The 18,696-nt window shown below is 38.4% G+C and overlaps 1 protein-coding gene across 1 annotated transcript in view; it reads right to left on the bottom strand.

Annotated features, from left to right (window-relative positions):
• The window catches only part of RSPO2 (R-spondin 2), a 155,857-nt gene that overhangs the window by 50,127 nt on the left and 87,034 nt on the right, over positions 1–18,696 (bottom strand). The window contains exon 4 of the mRNA XM_059392939.1: positions 770–913. Within this exon, the coding sequence (XP_059248922.1) occupies positions 770–913 (144 nt within the window). The remainder of the gene's footprint in view (positions 1–769; positions 914–18,696) is intronic.

An 18,696-nucleotide genomic window follows, 5' to 3' on the forward strand; every position in this document is an offset into this window, starting at 1 on the left:
TCTCACTTATAATACATAATTCTGTTATAGATCATATCAGATGTATAATATGTCAAATAAAATTTGCGAGTGGGGGTTGCAAGTGGGTATGGGGACAATGCCATTACACCTGAAGATTAGAGTCATTCAATTAGGCATTCACCTTTACCTTTTCATCAGCTGTAAAAAATGTCAGTGTTTTTCCAACACTCTAAAAGTATAAAACCTATAAAATGGGTACTACTAATTATTCATGAATTATTCATGAAGGGTGTAGGTGTATATTAAGTTATGCATTCTAGATATCTAAATTTAGTAAAAGTAACATTGTTTTAATGTACTTTTGCAACATGCAATCATCAACAAAATCCATTTTGCACAAAACATTTCTCTCCAGTTTTTTTAAATGGCTAAACAAGAAACTCTATAATTAATCTACAGAACCAAAGTGACAGAACAGCTGACTACATGGTACTACTTGAAAATTATTTTTCTTTTACACAAAATGTTCTTCTCTAACAGTTATTAAGGTAAGAAATATAGGAGTTACAGATGATAAAACCATACCAGCACTTCAACAGTTGAAGTAGCTAACACACAACTAGCAAATTTTATAGTAAGATTTAGCAGGAGACTACCCCTGTATTGATGCCTAAAAAATTCAAGTCAGCAAAGACCTTAAGTAATAGTCAGTTCTAATTAACAATAAAAGAGTTGAATATATCCAGCATGCATTATTTTTTCAAGAATCAGGTGTTAAAAGTCTGAAAGTTACATGAAAACTACTCACCCACACATTCCATGGATTCATCTAATGGTGCAAAACCATCTGGACATTCATCAAAGCAGCGGCCTCTATGCAAATAAAAGCCGACTTTGCACTTGGTACAAAAGTCTTTGCTAAAGCAAGAATCACAGTTTTCTATTCTGCATCCTAAAAAACAATTTTAAAGAGAAAAAGAAAATTTCAGTCAAGTGAAATTGACTGTTTTGCAAATAACACTTGTTTTGCAAATAACATGCACAAACTTACCAGTTAGCTCCATTGAAATTCTAGTGGTCAGAGAAATATGTGTTCAACTCATTTGTTTCCTAATGCCTTTGCATTCTAAATCACTCCTACCTCTTCCAACAGCTCACCACATCAATGGGCTAAGACAGCATTCCAGCCTAGGGCCGGAGACAGCATAAGACCCTTCAGAAAATTTTGCAACTCCAAATGAGATTAAAACAAAGGACTGAAAAGAAAAAGAAAACATACCCACTACAAATTGCATTGCTGCTAGGACTGAAATCTATTCTATTCTTCAAAAGACCTACAATGAAAAACAACGGGAACACTCTAACCAGTATCTTCTGTTTCAGGACAGTAAATTAAAATTCTGTTTAATGCTGGTCAGTGCTGGCATTTATTTCTAGCAGAAGGTACCTTAACTTGGAAGGGTAGTGTAGGTCACTAGTTTGCAAACCTACAAGGTGCCAAAGGCTTTACATTTCCCTTTAGTCTTTATAATAATCCTACAAAGTGGGCAGTAGTAATCCTATTTTGCAAAAAAAGGAACCTGAGATTAAGAGAAGTCACATAGCTAATAGTGGCTGAGCTGGTTCTGAGAGGCCCCCAAATTGATTGCCTTTTAACTCTGTAATCTTTTCTCTGTAACACACTAACAGAATTTTACTAGTTACAGATTGTGAATAAGAAGTGCTTTTTAGGGGGCACCTGGGTGGCTCAGTCATTAAGCATCTGCCTTTGGCTCAGGTCATGATTCCAGGACGCTAGGCTCCAGCCCCACATCGGAGCCCCGCATTGGAGCCCCACATCTGGCTCCCTACTCAGCAGGTAGCCTGCTTCTCCCTCTCCAGTTCCCCCTGCTTGTGTTCCTTCGCTCACTTTCTGTCATAAATAAATAGAATCTTTAAAAAAAGAAAAAGAAAAAGAAGTTTTGTTTTTAAGTCTGCTAGGTCTGGGTTTGAATCCCAGCTCTGCTCTTAGCAGCTCTGTGACTCAGGACAACAGGCCTCTGATTGTCTATTTCCCTCTGTATAGAACAGGGACATCACTGACTTTATGAGGCTGTTGCAAAGATTTGTAATAGCATATGCAAATCAACTGGCTTATAATAGATGCTCTGCACACAGAAACAATAGATTAGAAACACGTGTTTTCCCACTAACCCACACACATTACAACAAAGTGTAAAAAGAAGAACTACTTTATAGGCTAAGTATCCTAGGTCAGATTCCCTGGTAGGCCTGGGACATCTGGACCAGAGATAATTGGCTTGCACATGTAAAAATAAATATACCTGACTCGTCAAGGAGAGGAAAGAAAAGCAGCTTGGAGGATTCATTAAAAGCTCAGATTTTCGACAGATTATAGTACTATAACACTATAGTATTACTTAGAACAGACTTAATGGATGGCAATTAACAATACATAAAGCTCTATCAAAACTCCATGGCATCATGTTTGTTCACTTAAGCTCCCAAATGCCACTACTGGATCTGGTCCCTTAAGGATTCAGAAAAAACTTTAAAATGGACAGTTCCTGTAAGCAAAGAGATAATGCGATAGAAAATATAACTGAAACAGGAAAGCACTGAATAATTTGAAAATCAAGAAAATAAAGTCAAAAAGTAGAATTTAAAGACAAAAAAATTGGTTGAAATAGATTGCATTTTAAATAATGACAAGGCTCTGGACCTATTAAAAAAAAATGGCAACTCTTCACCTCTCAATTTGGGGTTTAACAGGTCTTCATGGATTAAATGACCGCCGTGAAGCAGCTAACTCAATCTGTAAGATGTTACCAAATTTACAGTTGGAAAACCAACTATGTGTGGGTGAAAGTCTGTAGTCCAATTACACTACTGCTCTTTTCTGGAGGATGATGGATAAAGAAGAAGAGTTTATCACCCCGTAAAATGTGCATTTGTAATCTTAAATGCTGTAGCCTGTATTTTAATGAGACGGTGGTCTACAGCTGGCCAGTAGCTTCTTAACCATGGTCAAAACCCAGGACTTCAGTCCACAAATTGTTAGTTTTCTTGCTTTTTTAAAAAGCAAGCAGCCCTTCCTATCGGCTGAATTATTTTCCAAGAAACGATAAACATTCCGAAGATAAAACAGAACTGAGGGGTGAAGAGAACAAAGCATTTACATTAAGGAAAGAGGACTATACACTTCATAAATCAGCTCTTATCTACAAAGTCTGCATTTACTTTAAAACACGGATTATACCAATAAGCTCTTTGGCCTAAAAGTTGCAGCAATGAGCATTTGGAAATAATGTTACAAGGTTCTCCACTAATTTTGAACTGTTAATTGTAACTCACCTTCCTCATTTCATTCTATGCCCCTAATACCAGTTCAGAGAATGTGGAATTTCTGAAATGCCTATCTGTAAAGTCTCTTAGGACTTCTTCAGGCATAAATCCTGCTTAAAGAAAACTTGATTATTTGTCCTCAAATTTAAGTAGAATAAATATCCAACACATTTAAATTGTAGACTACTTCAGCCATGAAAAAGCATGAGGTATTATGAGCAATGACTGAGAATAAGCTCTAAGATCCACCATTAAGTGAAAAAGGCAAGTTGCAAGATATAGAGAGTGTGGTACAAGAAAAATGTGCTTGCGTGTGCATGCGCACGTGTGTGTGTGTGTGTGTGTGTGTGTGTGTGTGTGTAGGAGCTTTGAGAAATTAATTTGAGAAAGGTGGTGGAATTTTGAAATAGGTTAAAAATTACCATTTCAGAATGAATATTTTATGAATCTTTTGTAATTGTAATACATGTATTAAAAGTAAAACAGAAGTTATTTCCATGAACACTGTGACTGGCTTAAATTTACAGAAAATAATGCTATATGAATGTTCTGAAATAAAATCTTTTGATTCCAACTGGTAAGAATGAATCAAGGAATAATATTCTATCCCCAATTTCTTCAGAATTAGAAATTCTGAAAAATTATGTGCATCACATTATACCCCTTATAATGCTGAACCTATCTTAGCCTTCGAAACACACAACTCTTTGACCATCTCTGGTCCAGTATTCTTCGTTTCTATATGTTCCAGGGTGCTTTTCCTTCATTCAAGTCATTAGGGGGAAAATCCCTAAATATTACTTGTTCAAAAAAGCATTTAAACAAAAGCTTTGATTGGCACCAAGTTTTAACATCATCCACTGACCTTCGTGGTCTCAGTGACTCGACCACAAACAAAACCAGTGCAGACGGCCCACACACTCAGCAGTCTAAACGGACACAACTCATCTAATCACCAACACCTTTGAACTGAAAGCTTTTTAAAACAACAGCATAAGCCACCTACCCTGACAATCTGTCCCTTGACAGGCTTCCTAGAAACCTTTCCTCACCAGCTCCAGCCCCGTGCACAACCCCCTGTCCTGTTCAGCTACTTCTAGAACTAACTTTTCTGTTTTGGAGAAAATCACTCTGTATGGCCTCACAGTTCTGGGCTTTCCCCTCTAGCCTGTACCCATGCTCAGAAACTTCTTCAACTTGTTATCCTTAAATAAGTGAGATTCACATCAGCTTGATTAATTCCTTTATAGAAAAGTGAAACATTCTCATTATAAATAAAAATTCAAAGCAGGTGAAGATATAGATATACTCTTATTTACCTGAATGGTACATCACACCTGCTTTCCAGAATTAGACATTCTATTAACAGTCTGGGAAAATCTTTCTGCTAATCTTACCAATAAGTGAGTTTTAAAACACCAACAGGATGATTCAGTAGACTGATGAACTTCAGAAAACTCTATACGGCTTAAGAAAACAAGAATACCAAAGTTTGCTAAACATGGGTCTCTGTAAAAATCTGTCCTTTAAGGCCTTATTCAGAAATAAGACCCTGGTTCAGCCAACTTACATGCTTCTAAATTACGGCGCCTCCTCGAAAATGTAATCCAAGCGAACACTGCCAATGTCGGTTTAAGTAAAATTACTGTCCAAGTGAAACTGTGTCCAAATGCAATCTGATGAGGCTGTCATTTGGCAAAGTGAACTTACTGTGGCCAAGAAACAAAATAGGGTAGGTAACCTTCTCCTGTCCTTCCATGGTATCCATACAGTTTCCATTATAGCATTCTTCAAATTATACTGAATGTTCAGTTCAATAGTTCATTCTAAACATTCTCTGAAAATGGAGCATGTGCCAGGTATTGTACCATACCCTGAAAACCTAAAATTATAATCCCCACTCCCTGGGCTAGAGGAGCAAAAGCTATGGGGAGGGGGCCATGAGGCACTCACACAGCATTGCACAGCGTGGTAGATACTAAAGGCATGTGCTGTGTACATTAGAGACAGAAAAAACAGACCCATTTCTCTTCTGCCATTACAGGTTTTTTTTTTTTTTCTTTCAGTCTGTAAATTCTTTATTTCTAACATAGTGCCAAACACTTGGAGGAGTTTTCATGCTTACCAAGTGAACTAACATAAGTGCCATTTAAAAACTCAATTCCTTTATATTTAAAAACTCATCTGGATGCCTAGTAGGAGATTGCTTGCACATGCCCTGTAAATATCTTTAATACAGAAAGAAAAGCCATGGTTGCTGGAAGGGATTATAAATCTTACTGGAAGAACAAATAACGCAACACCTGAAAACAATCATAATTGAGAACATAAGTACCGAAGCATGGCTGGGAATATATGTTACGGAAGTTGGAACATCAGCTGAGCAGGTTTGAGAGAGACAGCGGGAAGAGTCGTGCCGGCCAGAATTCCCCAACAGAGAAAACTCACAGGGCACATGATGGACCCAATGAAAAGGGGCTTCTGTGAGCAGGAGATTAGAATTGGGAATGGCTACTTGGGTGTAGACTGCTGTAGATAGGTAATTCCACTTCTTATTTTACTTCATTTCAAACAAGGAAGTTAAATTATAAATTTGTATGATTTCAAGTATTTAAGTAATAATTAATAAAAATGAAGATTGGTTCAAGCTTAGGGCTTGAAGTGAGAAGTCTTCATAGATTCTTTTTTTTTAAAAAAAATATTTATTTATTTGACAGAGATCAAAAATAGGCAGAGAGATGGTGGGGGAGGGGGGAAGCAGGCTCCCCGCTGAGCAGAGAGCCCTACGTGGGGCTCGATCCCAGGAACCTGGGATTACGACCTGAGCCACCCAGGTGCCCCCTTCATAGATTTTTTTAAAAGAGTTTATTTATTTATTTGATTGACAGACAGAGATCACAAGTAGGCAGAGAGGCAGGCAGAGAGAGAGAGAGGGAAGCAGGCTCCTCACTGAGCAGAGAGTCCGATGCAAGGCTCGATCCCAGGACCCATGCATCATGACCTGAGCAAAAGAGGCTTTAACCCACTGAGCCACCCAGGCACCCCTCTTCATAGATTCTTGAGCAGGAGAGAAACATGACTAAGATGGTACCTGGTTTGTTCCCTGATTTCAACAGATAGATGTGCCAGGAGGCCAAGCATCATGCTGGGGAGCTAAGAGGCACAGATGAAAAAGCAAGGTTCCTACACCTCAGGATCTTGGTCTACTAGAAGCAAAAGTACACAGGGAGGTAATGAGATAGTAATGTGGCTACTCTTTTGTATATACAGAGTAAGCGGGGGAGTGCATACTTTCAGGAAATTAAGTTTCCTGAAAGAAGGAAGAGAGTGGGGTAAGAAAAACCACCAAGAGGCTCAACACTACGTGGTAAATGTCATGGGAAAGGGAGTTACAATCCATCAATACAACTGACAAACTGTGTGGAAGAGATGAAAAACAAAGAGAAGCCAAAGATCCCGTTACCCACTTCTCCTTTGGTGCCTCTGCCCTCTCCAGGATTTGGCACACCAAGAGAGTTTTATCTTCCCACCAAAATCTAGGTGACAAGAACCATCTGTTAACTGAATAGCTCAGAATGGCCACTAATAGAAACAAAAGAATTAAACCTTAAATTAAAAGCAGAGAAAAACCAGCCTTTGTTAAGCTCAATTGTGATAATGTAATCTATATTGCGATTAAATACTGGAGAAAGGGAAACAATCAGTGAGGTAGAGAGGACCTCAGACACATACAGATACATCCTCTTCTATTTATTCTTCATAATCAGGGCTGTTGGGTGGGTATAAGCAACCTTAGCACACCATGAAAATCTGACTGCTTACTGTCCATCTGCCCTTTAGTGGGTATCTCCATTCAGCATTCCAATCAGAATGTAACAGACACTGACGCCCACTAGGAGTATTTGGCCTCTGGACTGGAGTTGTAAGTATTAAAGAGCATTAAGCCAGCCCCTGGAAAACCCTAGAGCATCTCTGCTCAGTGTATGCTAAAGCTTTAATAGATATTCACAGGACAGGTTATTCCAAAAGACATTCAAAATTAGAATGTTAGCAGTTTTTCACATGTGAAGTACTAAACTGTGTAACTTAATATGGGAGTTTTTAATTGTTTAAATATTTTTAGGCTTCTCTAACAACTTCAAATACTGCTGTTTAACATTCCTTCTCAAAACTTGCAATGGCTTATGTATCCCTAACTAAAGTTTTTAAGCTTTATGTTACCAAATCATGTATTTCCAATATATACTATGGCAATAATCCCATTAGACTAGGGACTGTTAAAAACTATGACCTAAAATTTAAAATTATATTTTTTGTAGTATGGTCCAAGTTAGACATAGCTCTTTAGAAGCTCCATTATGTTTCAACCAAATAATAATAATAATAAAGGACACATTCAGAGGTTTCAGGACTCAATGTTTCATACTTACAACTGAACAATTTTTGGATGACATAGAAAACCAGCACTACTAAGTTAAAAGAAGACCCAGGGTAGAAATCTGTGTAAAACCTACTGGAATGGGGTTAAGTCAAGATTGTCCTTATTAGTTAGGAGAATTAGCAGAGAGTGAAATTCAACTATGTCAAGAGCAGAATAGGAGCCAAAGGCAGAAAATAAGAACTTTGTTGAGAATATAGTGGCCTTTCAAATAGCACAGTGGTTAGCAGATCTGGGGTCAGAATCTTGGCTCATTTACTATTATACGACTGTGGGCAAGTCAGCAAAACTCTCTGCCTCAGTATCATCATCTATAAGAAGAGGTAACATGAGTTCCTATCTCAGAGTTGTTGAGAGAATTCAGAAGAGTTGACAAAGGCAAGGATTTCAACATAGTTTCTACTGTGTAATTAGTGATCAAAGAATGTGAGCTATCATGAGTGTAGACATTTACCAACTAGGACAGTCCAAGATGGTGGATGAAAGGAAGCACAAACAAGATACAATACTCCATGGTAGTGGATATGTAGGTACATATGTGTATATAATCATAATAAATTTTTATGTAGGTACACTACTCAAATGAAAGATATTACCCAAACACCAACACCTGTAGTCAATATAATGGCTTTAGCCTTGTGTAGGTCATGCACCTAAAGAAATGGAATTATTCACCAGTTACCTACATAGAAAGTCATGTACTTCAAACATTAGGAACCAGGACTTAGCAAAACAGAGCTCCAAATGTAACTTTGACCTTCGCAGGGGAAATTACATCCTCTCTGTGCCCTACTCCCTTCAGCAGCAGAGAGGAGGGGTAAAATACTAGACCTAACCATATCAGATGATTGTTTGGAGTACCAAATTTAAGATGAGAACAAAAAGTATAGGTGAAAAGTACCACATAAAAACTGTATTGCTCCCTAAAGCTAAATAAGCCCACCCAAAATATTATTATACTGGGTATCACAAAATATTCAACGGATATTGCTTGAAAAGCGCAGTGCCCCTTTTTAAGTACAATGAAACTGTTCAATTTTGGAAGTACACTAGGGTGGCCTATCATAGCCATTAGGGTAGTGACCACAAGGGCAGTAAAATTCTCACCTTGGTTGTAATTTTAATCAAGTTGCAATTAGATATGATGAATGGAATCCAGCCATAAATTTGCATATTGTTTTTCAAGTAGCTATAAGAGTCCTATCTTATATGTCAAAGTGTCCTTTATTTCAACTTTGGAAGATACATGTACTATCAAAAATACTTTTCTCCCAGCTCATTTTACAGTGTTGCAACAGTTCATTTTTTAAAAATATCCCAAACTCAAATTTGTGAAATATGTTAGTAGATGCACTGAAATATCTGAATGCTTAAGAATTGTATCTTGCCAAGGGGGGGAAAAAAAACCACAACTATATCTTGCCCACCCACACACACACACACACACACACACACACAAATCTGAAGAAACACTGAGGTTTGTGTATAAAATCATGTGGTCAAACAATGAGGAACTATAAAAATGTTGGCTCCATTTTTCGTATATTCAAGTAATGCATATTTGAAGCCATTCTCAAGATAACTGAAATTAAAACATAGACACATTTGCCTTGAATACAAAACTAGGTGTTTAAAGGGACTTCTTTACCCACTTAAAGCAGATCAGGGGAGGCCAATTACCTCAAAATAAAATAGGGAAGGAATGTGATAACAGTTAAAAAAAAATCATAAAGCAAATGAATGTCTCCTATCAAATTTTATTTTCCTACCAAGCAGCAGATTGCTCATCTTGGTTACTCTTTGTGCTTTTCCCTTTTTTTTTGAAATTTGTCAACCTTTCATATGAAGGTAGAACCAGAGCAGCTTAATAAACTTCAGACCTGGGACTTTGCTGAATTTCTCTAAATACTGGAAAATGCATCTCTCTCCACCCAACGAAACAGGAGAATATATGGAAACTAATATAGGTCTTGCTCGCCACTCAACCCTCATGCAAGGTAGACAAGAACAATCTCTTAATCCCTTCACACTCCCAAATTGGCAAACTTTTCCTCTAAAGGGCCAGGTAGTGAGTATTTTAGGTCTTGTGGGCCATGCCATCTCTGACTAAACTACTCAACTCTGGTAGAGCAAAAACAGACCTACATCTACAATATGTAGATGATTCAGTGTGGCTGCTTTCCAATAAAACTTTATTTATGAGCACTGAAATTTGAAGTATCACTTTTGTGTACTACGAAAGATCACTCCTCTTTTGATATTTTCCCCAACCACTTAAATGCCTAACAGCTATTCTTAGAAGAGCCCCACAAAAAAGGTGGCACTGGATTTTTGCCCATAGGTCATGGTTTGCTAACCCCTAGGCTATGGAAATGATTCAAAGCCATGGGGCGTATTGCAAGAGAAAGAAAAAAAGAAAAATATTTCATTTTTAAAATCCCAAATGGTAGCTTTTAAGCTTAGGGGGGCATAGTGATGTTTTATTTACATCATCTGACAGTGCAGAGATGACAAATACCAAAGGAGTCAGAGGATGTGGAAATGAGTTACCTCAATGTGGGAACATATTTAGTTTCATGTTTCTCATACCATACTGATAAATCAAGAAAGAGGACTCCTTATGAGTTGCCAATAGGTCAAAATTCTTTGCTGTTTTAATAAGCTTTTAGTTTCTTGATTACATGTGACATTGACTTATCTGTGAAGGGTTGGTTAGAGAGAAAGAAGAGAGAATAACTTTATCAAACTATGCCTTTTGGCTAAAACCTGCATAACATTTATGCCTAGCATCATGGTCTGAAATACCTGCCAACTCTGTTTGTGAAGATGGCTTTGTTAGGTCTGCTTACCCAGCCTGATGACAAAAGTAGGTATTTTCAGCCATGCTATGTATGGGCAGCAAACACTCAGGCTTATCAGTGGACTTCTCAGAACTTGTTACCTGCTCTGTAAATGGGGTTAACTCTGCTTCAGTCCTAAGATTACCATGAGCAAATGAAAGGATGGACGCAAATGTACTTTATACAGAAAGTGCAAAATAGAAGACTTATTTGCACAAAGGAAAACAGCACAAGATAGCATCTGCCATTAAAACAAGGAGACTATGGACTCTGAAAAACAATCTGAAAGGTTTGAAGTGGCAGGCGGGTGGGAGGTTGGGGTACCAGGTGGTGGGTATTATAGAGGCCACAGATTGCATGGAGCACTGGGTGTGGTGAAAAAATAATGAATACTGTTATGCTGAAAATAAATTTAAAAAAAATAAAATAAAAAGTCTAAAAAAAAAGGATACTGTCAAACTTGGGTCTAGACAGAAATAAGAGGCTCATTCAAAAAATTATGAAGCCCACAAGAAAATTAAATGTAAGCTTGAGAACTAAGATTTTGTTAATTAAATAGCAGAGCAGACTTCTTCCTTTTCAACCATTAGGATTCTGATTAAAAATAAAAAATCTTCCTTTACAAATATTTAAAATTATAAAACCATGTTTGCCACAAAGAAGAAAATAGTCATTCCAGCTCTCAGGATATCTATTTGATAGAATTTAGCTTCCAGAATAAATAGAAAGTATGGACCATTAGTTTTCTCCAGAAGGTTATGTACTATCATTTAAATAGAGTGGTTGGCAACAGAGGCTTTGGCTTGGCTGCCATGGACCAGCGTGTCAAACATCCCTGGGGTGAGGGGAATAACCTCTACCACAGTTGTTGGTAGCATCTCTTATGTGGCTTACTTCTTAAACCGTTGATGGCTTAATCACACTGGGGCTACAAGTCACAATGGGCAGAATGAAGATGGTTCTGCTCCAGCCACAGGAAGACCACTGTCATCTTTCAAAGGCTCAAGATAGTCATGTCATTTACCTGCTTTAAAATCCGGCTGGCTTCCCTTCACTTCCAGGATCAGCTTGACTTGACAGCCCAAGATCCTTCTCAAACCCTTGATTTGAGAGCCCAAGATCCTTTTGAGCAGAAGGATCTTCTACTATCCTCTTACTTTCCTTCTACTTCCTTCTATCCTTCTAATTCCTGAGTCTCATCACCAGGGGCACCTGTACACTGGCCAGGGTAAAGTTTCCTCCAAACTCCCCAAGTTCTCCCAGCGTACAGATACCTGAGACAACAAGGGAAAGAAACCAGCTTTCTTTGGGAAAGAAACCAGCTTAAGAGAATGCCTTCTCAAAAAGTGTCAAATTAAAGTGAGGACCTACCCCCCACCCCATTCGAAAAAGAAATTCTGAAGTTTAATAATATGTTTGGTTAATTTATTTTCCACAAGAAGCAGCATGGTATGGTTAAAGAAACCTAACTAAGTGAAATAAATCAGACACAGAAAGGCAAATATTGCATGATCTCACTTATATGTGGCATCTAAGAAGAGAGGAGAGAGAGAGAGAAGGAAAAGAAAGAAAAAAACTCAGGGGGGAAAAAATCAGTTTTGCGATCCCGAGGCTGAAGGTAGGGTGAGGGGGGGAATGGAAAGAAGGTGGCAAACATAGAAACCTCCAGTTGTAGGATAAGTGAGTACTAGGGATGGAAGTTCCAACAAGATGAACTATCATCAGGACTGTTTCTTGGTGTATTTGAAAGGTGTTAAGAGAGTAAATACCAAAGATTTCACCACATCTCATTTCTTTTATTCTTTGTATTTAAGTGAGATGATGGATATAACAAAATGTACTGTGGTAACTGTCTCATAAAATATGTAAGTATAAATATGCTATACACTTAAACATCTATAGTGCTATATGTCAATTATAGCTCAATAAAAATGGGTTAAAACAAAACAAACAAAAAAAAGAAACACAGGTGTTAGCATCAGAGAAAATCCTAGACCTCATTCTTAGGTCTGCTTATGTGCCCTTGGGTAGGTTTCTGAGGCTCTCTGAGCTTGTTTTTTCAGTGATAAATTTGACTATCTACATCACAGGGTTGTTGAGAGAGCATTTGAAGAGCCATTCCCACCAGGAATTTGAGGAGAGGAGCTGGTCTGGACCAGCAAAAAGCAGTCATTTTTGGAGGCGGTTGTAGAATCATAGAATATTAGAGCAATGACCTCACAGCCTCCCTTACTTTTTACATATAAGGGCACCAGTACTCAGAGAATATGAGCTTCACCCAACATCAGAGTACATCAGGACACCTGACTGGTGTCTAGCCCAGGAGCCAGCTGTGGACAGAGAAAGCTGAAGGATCCTCTCAGTCTGTGTAGTCACTATGATCCCTTGTCTCCTGCCCATAAACACTCTCCTGCTCTTCCTGTCAAAACATGGCCCCTGATCATGGTTTACAAAGTTTCAATTCATGTGGAAGCCATATTTCAGTCAGAATCTTTATCAACAAAGTCAAAACAAAAGTGAATTAGACTCTAAGATACCAGACACAATTAATTGGAAATTAGAATATGAAATAGGAAACGCGCCAGGATACACAAAGTAATGGCAATCTCAAAGAAGAGCAAGTCATGAGAAAGTAGAGAAGGCAAAGATGGGAGTTGGGGAGGGGGGACTCGGGATTACTGGAAGCCTCCAGTGTTTTCTATTCTGTTGTGATCAAGTCAGCAGGGCACCCAGACAGATACAGGATTACTGATCACACTGATGATTAATGAGGGATACGGGAAGGCCACATACTTCCTCAAAATATCCTCATATGCTTAGGTGGTACTAAAACTTGACTTTTACTAAATACAAAGTGCCCTATTTGGTAATCAGCGACAGGTGGAGAAACATAATTATTACACTGTAGCAATTCTCAGAGTGGAGTTTTTCTTTTTTTTTTTAATTAATTAATTATTTATTTGAAAGACAGAGATCACAAGTAGGCAGAGAGGCAGGCAGAGAGAGAGGAGAGAGGAGGAAGCAGGCTCCCTGCTGAGCAGAGAGCCCGATGCGGGGCTCGATCCCAGGACCCTGGAATCATGACCTGAGCCAAAAGCAGAGGCTTTAACCCACTGAACCACCCAGGCGCCCCCAAAGTGGAGTTTCTGACCCAGCCCCTCAACATTTGCTTGGCACTTGTTGAAAATGATAAGAGAGACTCGGGGCACAAGGGGTATCCCTTAGTGTTTTCACAGGTGTTAAACACCAAATGTCTCCTAACCCTTTGCTATCTAGCCATCCAGGTGGGGTGAAGACAGGAGAAAATAAAGCTAAGTTACACAATTTCCATAATCTTTCAATTACTGTTCTCACCTAACTGCTAGCATGTCCCTTCTCTGATCCCTTTTATGAATCTGTAATACACCTACCCTAATTTTCTCTTGTGCTTTAGCAGTACTTTGGGTAATAGTTTTAAAACACTATTATCTGTTTTTCTTTTCTTTTTTTTTTTTTTTTTAAGAATGCCTATTGCTATATTTTTAATTTAAATTCAATTAGCCAACATATCCATGGTCTGATTCTCATAAGTTTCACCTGCAACCCAATTGGGTCTTCAGTCCATCCATAAGCATCTTCTAAGTAAAGACATTCCTATTTTTTTTTATTTCTCATATAATCCCACCAATACAAATACCATAACATCATATTTGTTAGCGGTCTGCATCTGTATAGATCTTTGAACACATCTCATACAGACTTTATAGTTCTCATAGTAATTATATACCTCCCTCTCACAGTTCACAGTTGTTCAGATTTGATTAAAAATATTTTAAACATTTGTTAATTTTAAATACGGAGACCTTTTCCCAAATGCATCATTAAACTTCATGATTCAGAAATGGCAGGTGTTTCTAACAGCACTTGAATTTAACATGTAGCAATTCTTTAAAAACACCTAAACACTGGTCTTGGAGTTTACAAATTAAGGGATGCTTATATTTAACTACGAGTTTTCTCATATGTTCAAAATTACTAGTTTTTAAGCCTATGTCATTTCAAAAACATGTCAACATTCTCTTAGCCTAGAACACATTTTTACAAACTGCCCAAATGAAGCAGAATCATAAAATATGGCAGAAAGAACTAAAAACAAAAGTAGCAAATTCTCTGGATTCTGAGCTCATTTCTGTAATGTTTTGTTTACAAATGATTTTTGAAAATACACTGCCTCTGGCAACAAAAGTATGTATTATTTTCTTATAAAAAATGAGCTGGTTCTTTTTCCATCACTTCAGCTTCTTTCTGCCCCTCCTCCTGGTAAATGAATAAAATGAAGCCTTGACTGATGGGAGCCAGATGATACTTCACAGGTTGCTGATTCAATAAGCATTCTGTTCAAGGCTGGTTTTCCCACTTGGGCTTTGGACTTTATGTTCGTCTGTCTCTTCAGTGACCTTGTTTCCTCAAGTGTCCCCCTCTCTTGCTCCACCTCATCTGGCTCTTTTCCAATCCAGTCTTCTTCCATTTCTCTCTCACACATACACACACACACACACACACACTACAACGACACACTAAACACACACACACACACACGCACACGCACACGCTGATCTCCTAATCCAAGAGCCTTCTTGCTAGCATTAGAAACTTTTCAACCAGTGCAGCAATGAAGGAAAAGACGATGACTATCTACAATCATGGTGTCTGCTTGCCTAAGACTCCACATGCTCCCTCCAACCACAGCTATCAGGATAGTGCTCCAACAGAAACAATGAATTACTCCCATTCAGATCAGCAGTTCTATTGTTTAAACAGTCCAACTCTGACATTGACCCCTTGCTAGTTCTCAAACCTTCCTGCTTCTTTCTTCTGGGATATCAGTCTCTCATTTTCTATTTTCCTGATGACTCTGCCATAGGCTGTTCTTTGCCTGCTCGTAAATGTCAACATTCTTCAGGCTTGAATCCTCAGCACTCCCCAAACCCCTCAGTTAATATCCTCTTCTTCTAGCCAAGGGTTGAAATTAGACCTCCCTTGAGATCTTTGAACACTTACATCTAATTGCTCATTGGGTACCTTCCCTAGGACATCTCATACCACCTTGAGCTCAGCAGGTCCCCAAATCAACCATTCTCCACCATAATAGCCTTTCTCACCACCACATATGCCACTTCTCCTGTATTCTCCACCTGGATAAATTTCACTCCACAGCTCCCAAGCCAAAATCGTTAAGTAAGCCAAATCGTAATCTCAATTTCTCCTTTCATCTTTACCCAACATCAAATGACCAAGTCCTATGGATTCTTCCTCACTCACTCTCTCCATCTCCCTGCTTCCACTATGACTATGTTCATTCATCCATTCATTCCTTCAACAAATACTTGTTGAGCCCCACGGAGGGTCACACTATTCTGCACTGTATCAGCCTAAAGAGGACAGCCCCAAATCCCTTTCCTCTTGGATTTTACCTTCTAGTGGGAGAGAAGAATAAAACAGAAGAAAAAATATACAGGACATTAGTTACCCATAGTAACAAAGAACTAGTGGGATAAGGAAAGTTCACATTTTAGACAGATCAGCCAGGGAAGGTCTGATGAGGAAAAAGCTCTTCTCATTTCATTTTTTTTTTTAAGATTTTTATTTATTTATTTGAGAGAGTGAGAGAGAGAGAGCATGAGCAAGGGGAGTGGGAGAAGGAGAAGCAGACTCCCCGCTGAGCAGGGAGCCTGATGTGGAGCTCGATTCTGGGACTCTGGGATCATGACCTGAGCTGACGGCAGAGCCACCCAGGCGCCCCTCTTTTTTTTTTTAACCCTTGTTCCCTCTTGCCACCTTCACTGCTGACTTCTCTTAAACTCTTCTTTAATGCTACCAAAAGGAAAGTAGTTGCTGACTTTATCATTCCCTTACTTGAAATCCTTGCTGGACTACCTGTGGCTTCTGCAAGCTGAACCGCCTCAACTGAGCACATAAGGTCTGTTGTGCCCTGGTGGCCGCCACTGGGACTAGCGCCGTTTCTGGTTAAGGAGTGCAACAGGACTAACCCTCTCTTTTGACTTAATGACGGATGACGGTTTCTGTGTCTCCACGCCTTCACATGGGGCTTTTCTTTTCCTACCTATAATGCTTAATCCTAATAATTCTAAAAACACCCATGGGCTTCTAAATACACTTCAGAAAGTGTATATCACCCAGCTTAGGTAACTTCATAGAATAAAAATCCCACAACCCACTTTGCACTCTTCTTTGAAAACTGAGAAAATATATCTCTCACAGAGGATCTGGCACAGGATAGAAGTGAATTATAGCCCCCTTTATCACACACTACACTGAGTTAATTACCTGTCTGCTTCACTCGAGCAGACATTTTGGGTCATTACCGACATTTTGGGCCAGATAGTTCTTGCTTGCAGGGGGCTGTTCTGTGCACTGTACAATGTTTAATAGTATTTATAGCCTCTATCAACTAGATACGAGTAGCAGCCCTCAAGCTTTAATAACCAAAAACGTCTGCAAACTTTACCCAATGTCCCCCAAGGAAGAAATCAGGCCTGACAGAGAATCACTACTGTATACCACAAACAACCCAAGGGCAGAAACTAACTATGACTTCTCATTATTGTATCTCCAGGTATCTAGTACAAAAGCCAGCACATAGTAGGTGTTCAATAAATGTATGTAAGAGCAACAATCCTAACATTTAGCACCACAGAGTAGTTTTAATTCTTTTTACAATGTATGTAAAAGTATATATATTTTTATGGCTTCCTTCATTCAACATTACATTGTGAGATTTATCTACATTACTATAGGTTGTGGTAGTTCATTTCCACTTTTTTAAATTCATGATGCTTTTTCCAATGTTCTATTATTTGGACATTTGGGTTATTTCCAATTTATAGTTGATATGGGCAATGTCATCATGAATACTCTTTTTTTTTTTTTTTAAGATTTATTTATTCGACAGAGAGAGAGTAGGCAGAGAGGCAGACAGAGAGAGAGAAGGGGAAGCAGGCTCCCTGCTGAGTAGAGAGCCCAATGCGGGGCTCGATCTTAGGACCCTGAGATCATGACCAGTGCTAAAGGCAGAGGCTTAACCCACTGAGCCACCCAGGTGCCCCATGAATATTCTTTTATATTTGTTTTGGTTACAACTCAAGATGGTAGTTTTGTTGGAGGAGGAGAGAGGGGAGTAACTGAAAGGGAGAACACGAGTGTCCTTGGGAGGCTAACAGTCCTCTTGACCTATACTAGTGATTGCCAGTGTGTGTCCACTTTGTGATAATTCACTGATCTCTCCATTTATCATCTTGAACATAGAGTTCTTGTGATTTTTCATTTAAAGTTTTTTTTTTTTTTAATCAATAAGAATGAGACAGTTTTGTGAATAGAGGGGGGAAAAGCCAGCAATTCTAGTAAATACTGTACCATGCCAATATTCGTGAGAAAAATAAATGAACCTACCAAAGAAAAGCATATTAAACAGAAAATGCATTTTCGTACATTTTTGTCAGTAGCACCCATTGTTATTAAGATGCAAGGGAAAAGGTCTACTAGTTAAGATGCGACCTGCTACAACTTTCTAGAAAGCCACTTAACAACATACATATCCAAAGTTTACAAAATATGTAATATGGTTATGTGTCAACCTATCTCAGAAAAGCTGGAAAATGTAATTTGTTTAAAGCTTTGTTTATTATGCAAATAAATCAGGCAATTGTATAAAACTACATGTGTGTATGTGAGAGGGACTGTATGAGGATATTCTTCATATGACTGCTTATATTAGTGGAAAACTAAAAACAAATCATAATGGGTAATTAAATATATTAGGATATATCCATTCAGTAGGATACGTGCAGCCATATTTAATGACATTAACAAAATGTTCATAATCCAGTAAGTTAAAGCAAGTCACAAAACAGAACAATGATACCTTTGTATGGGGAGAAAGACCTAAATACATATAGAAACAAATGGTTGGGAATAGAAGCCAAAATGTTAACCCTTGTTATCTTTGAGTGTTTTTTATTTTTGCCTTTGGCTTTTAAGGTCTATGTGCCAAGTTTTCTACATGGAATATTTATAACAAAGGAACAAAGGAATAAAGCGTTTTCATGTAAATGA

The sequence above is a fragment of the Mustela nigripes genome, chromosome 3 (genome assembly GCF_022355385.1).
Source record: "Mustela nigripes isolate SB6536 chromosome 3, MUSNIG.SB6536, whole genome shotgun sequence".
Lineage (NCBI taxonomy): Eukaryota > Metazoa > Chordata > Mammalia > Carnivora > Mustelidae > Mustela > Mustela nigripes.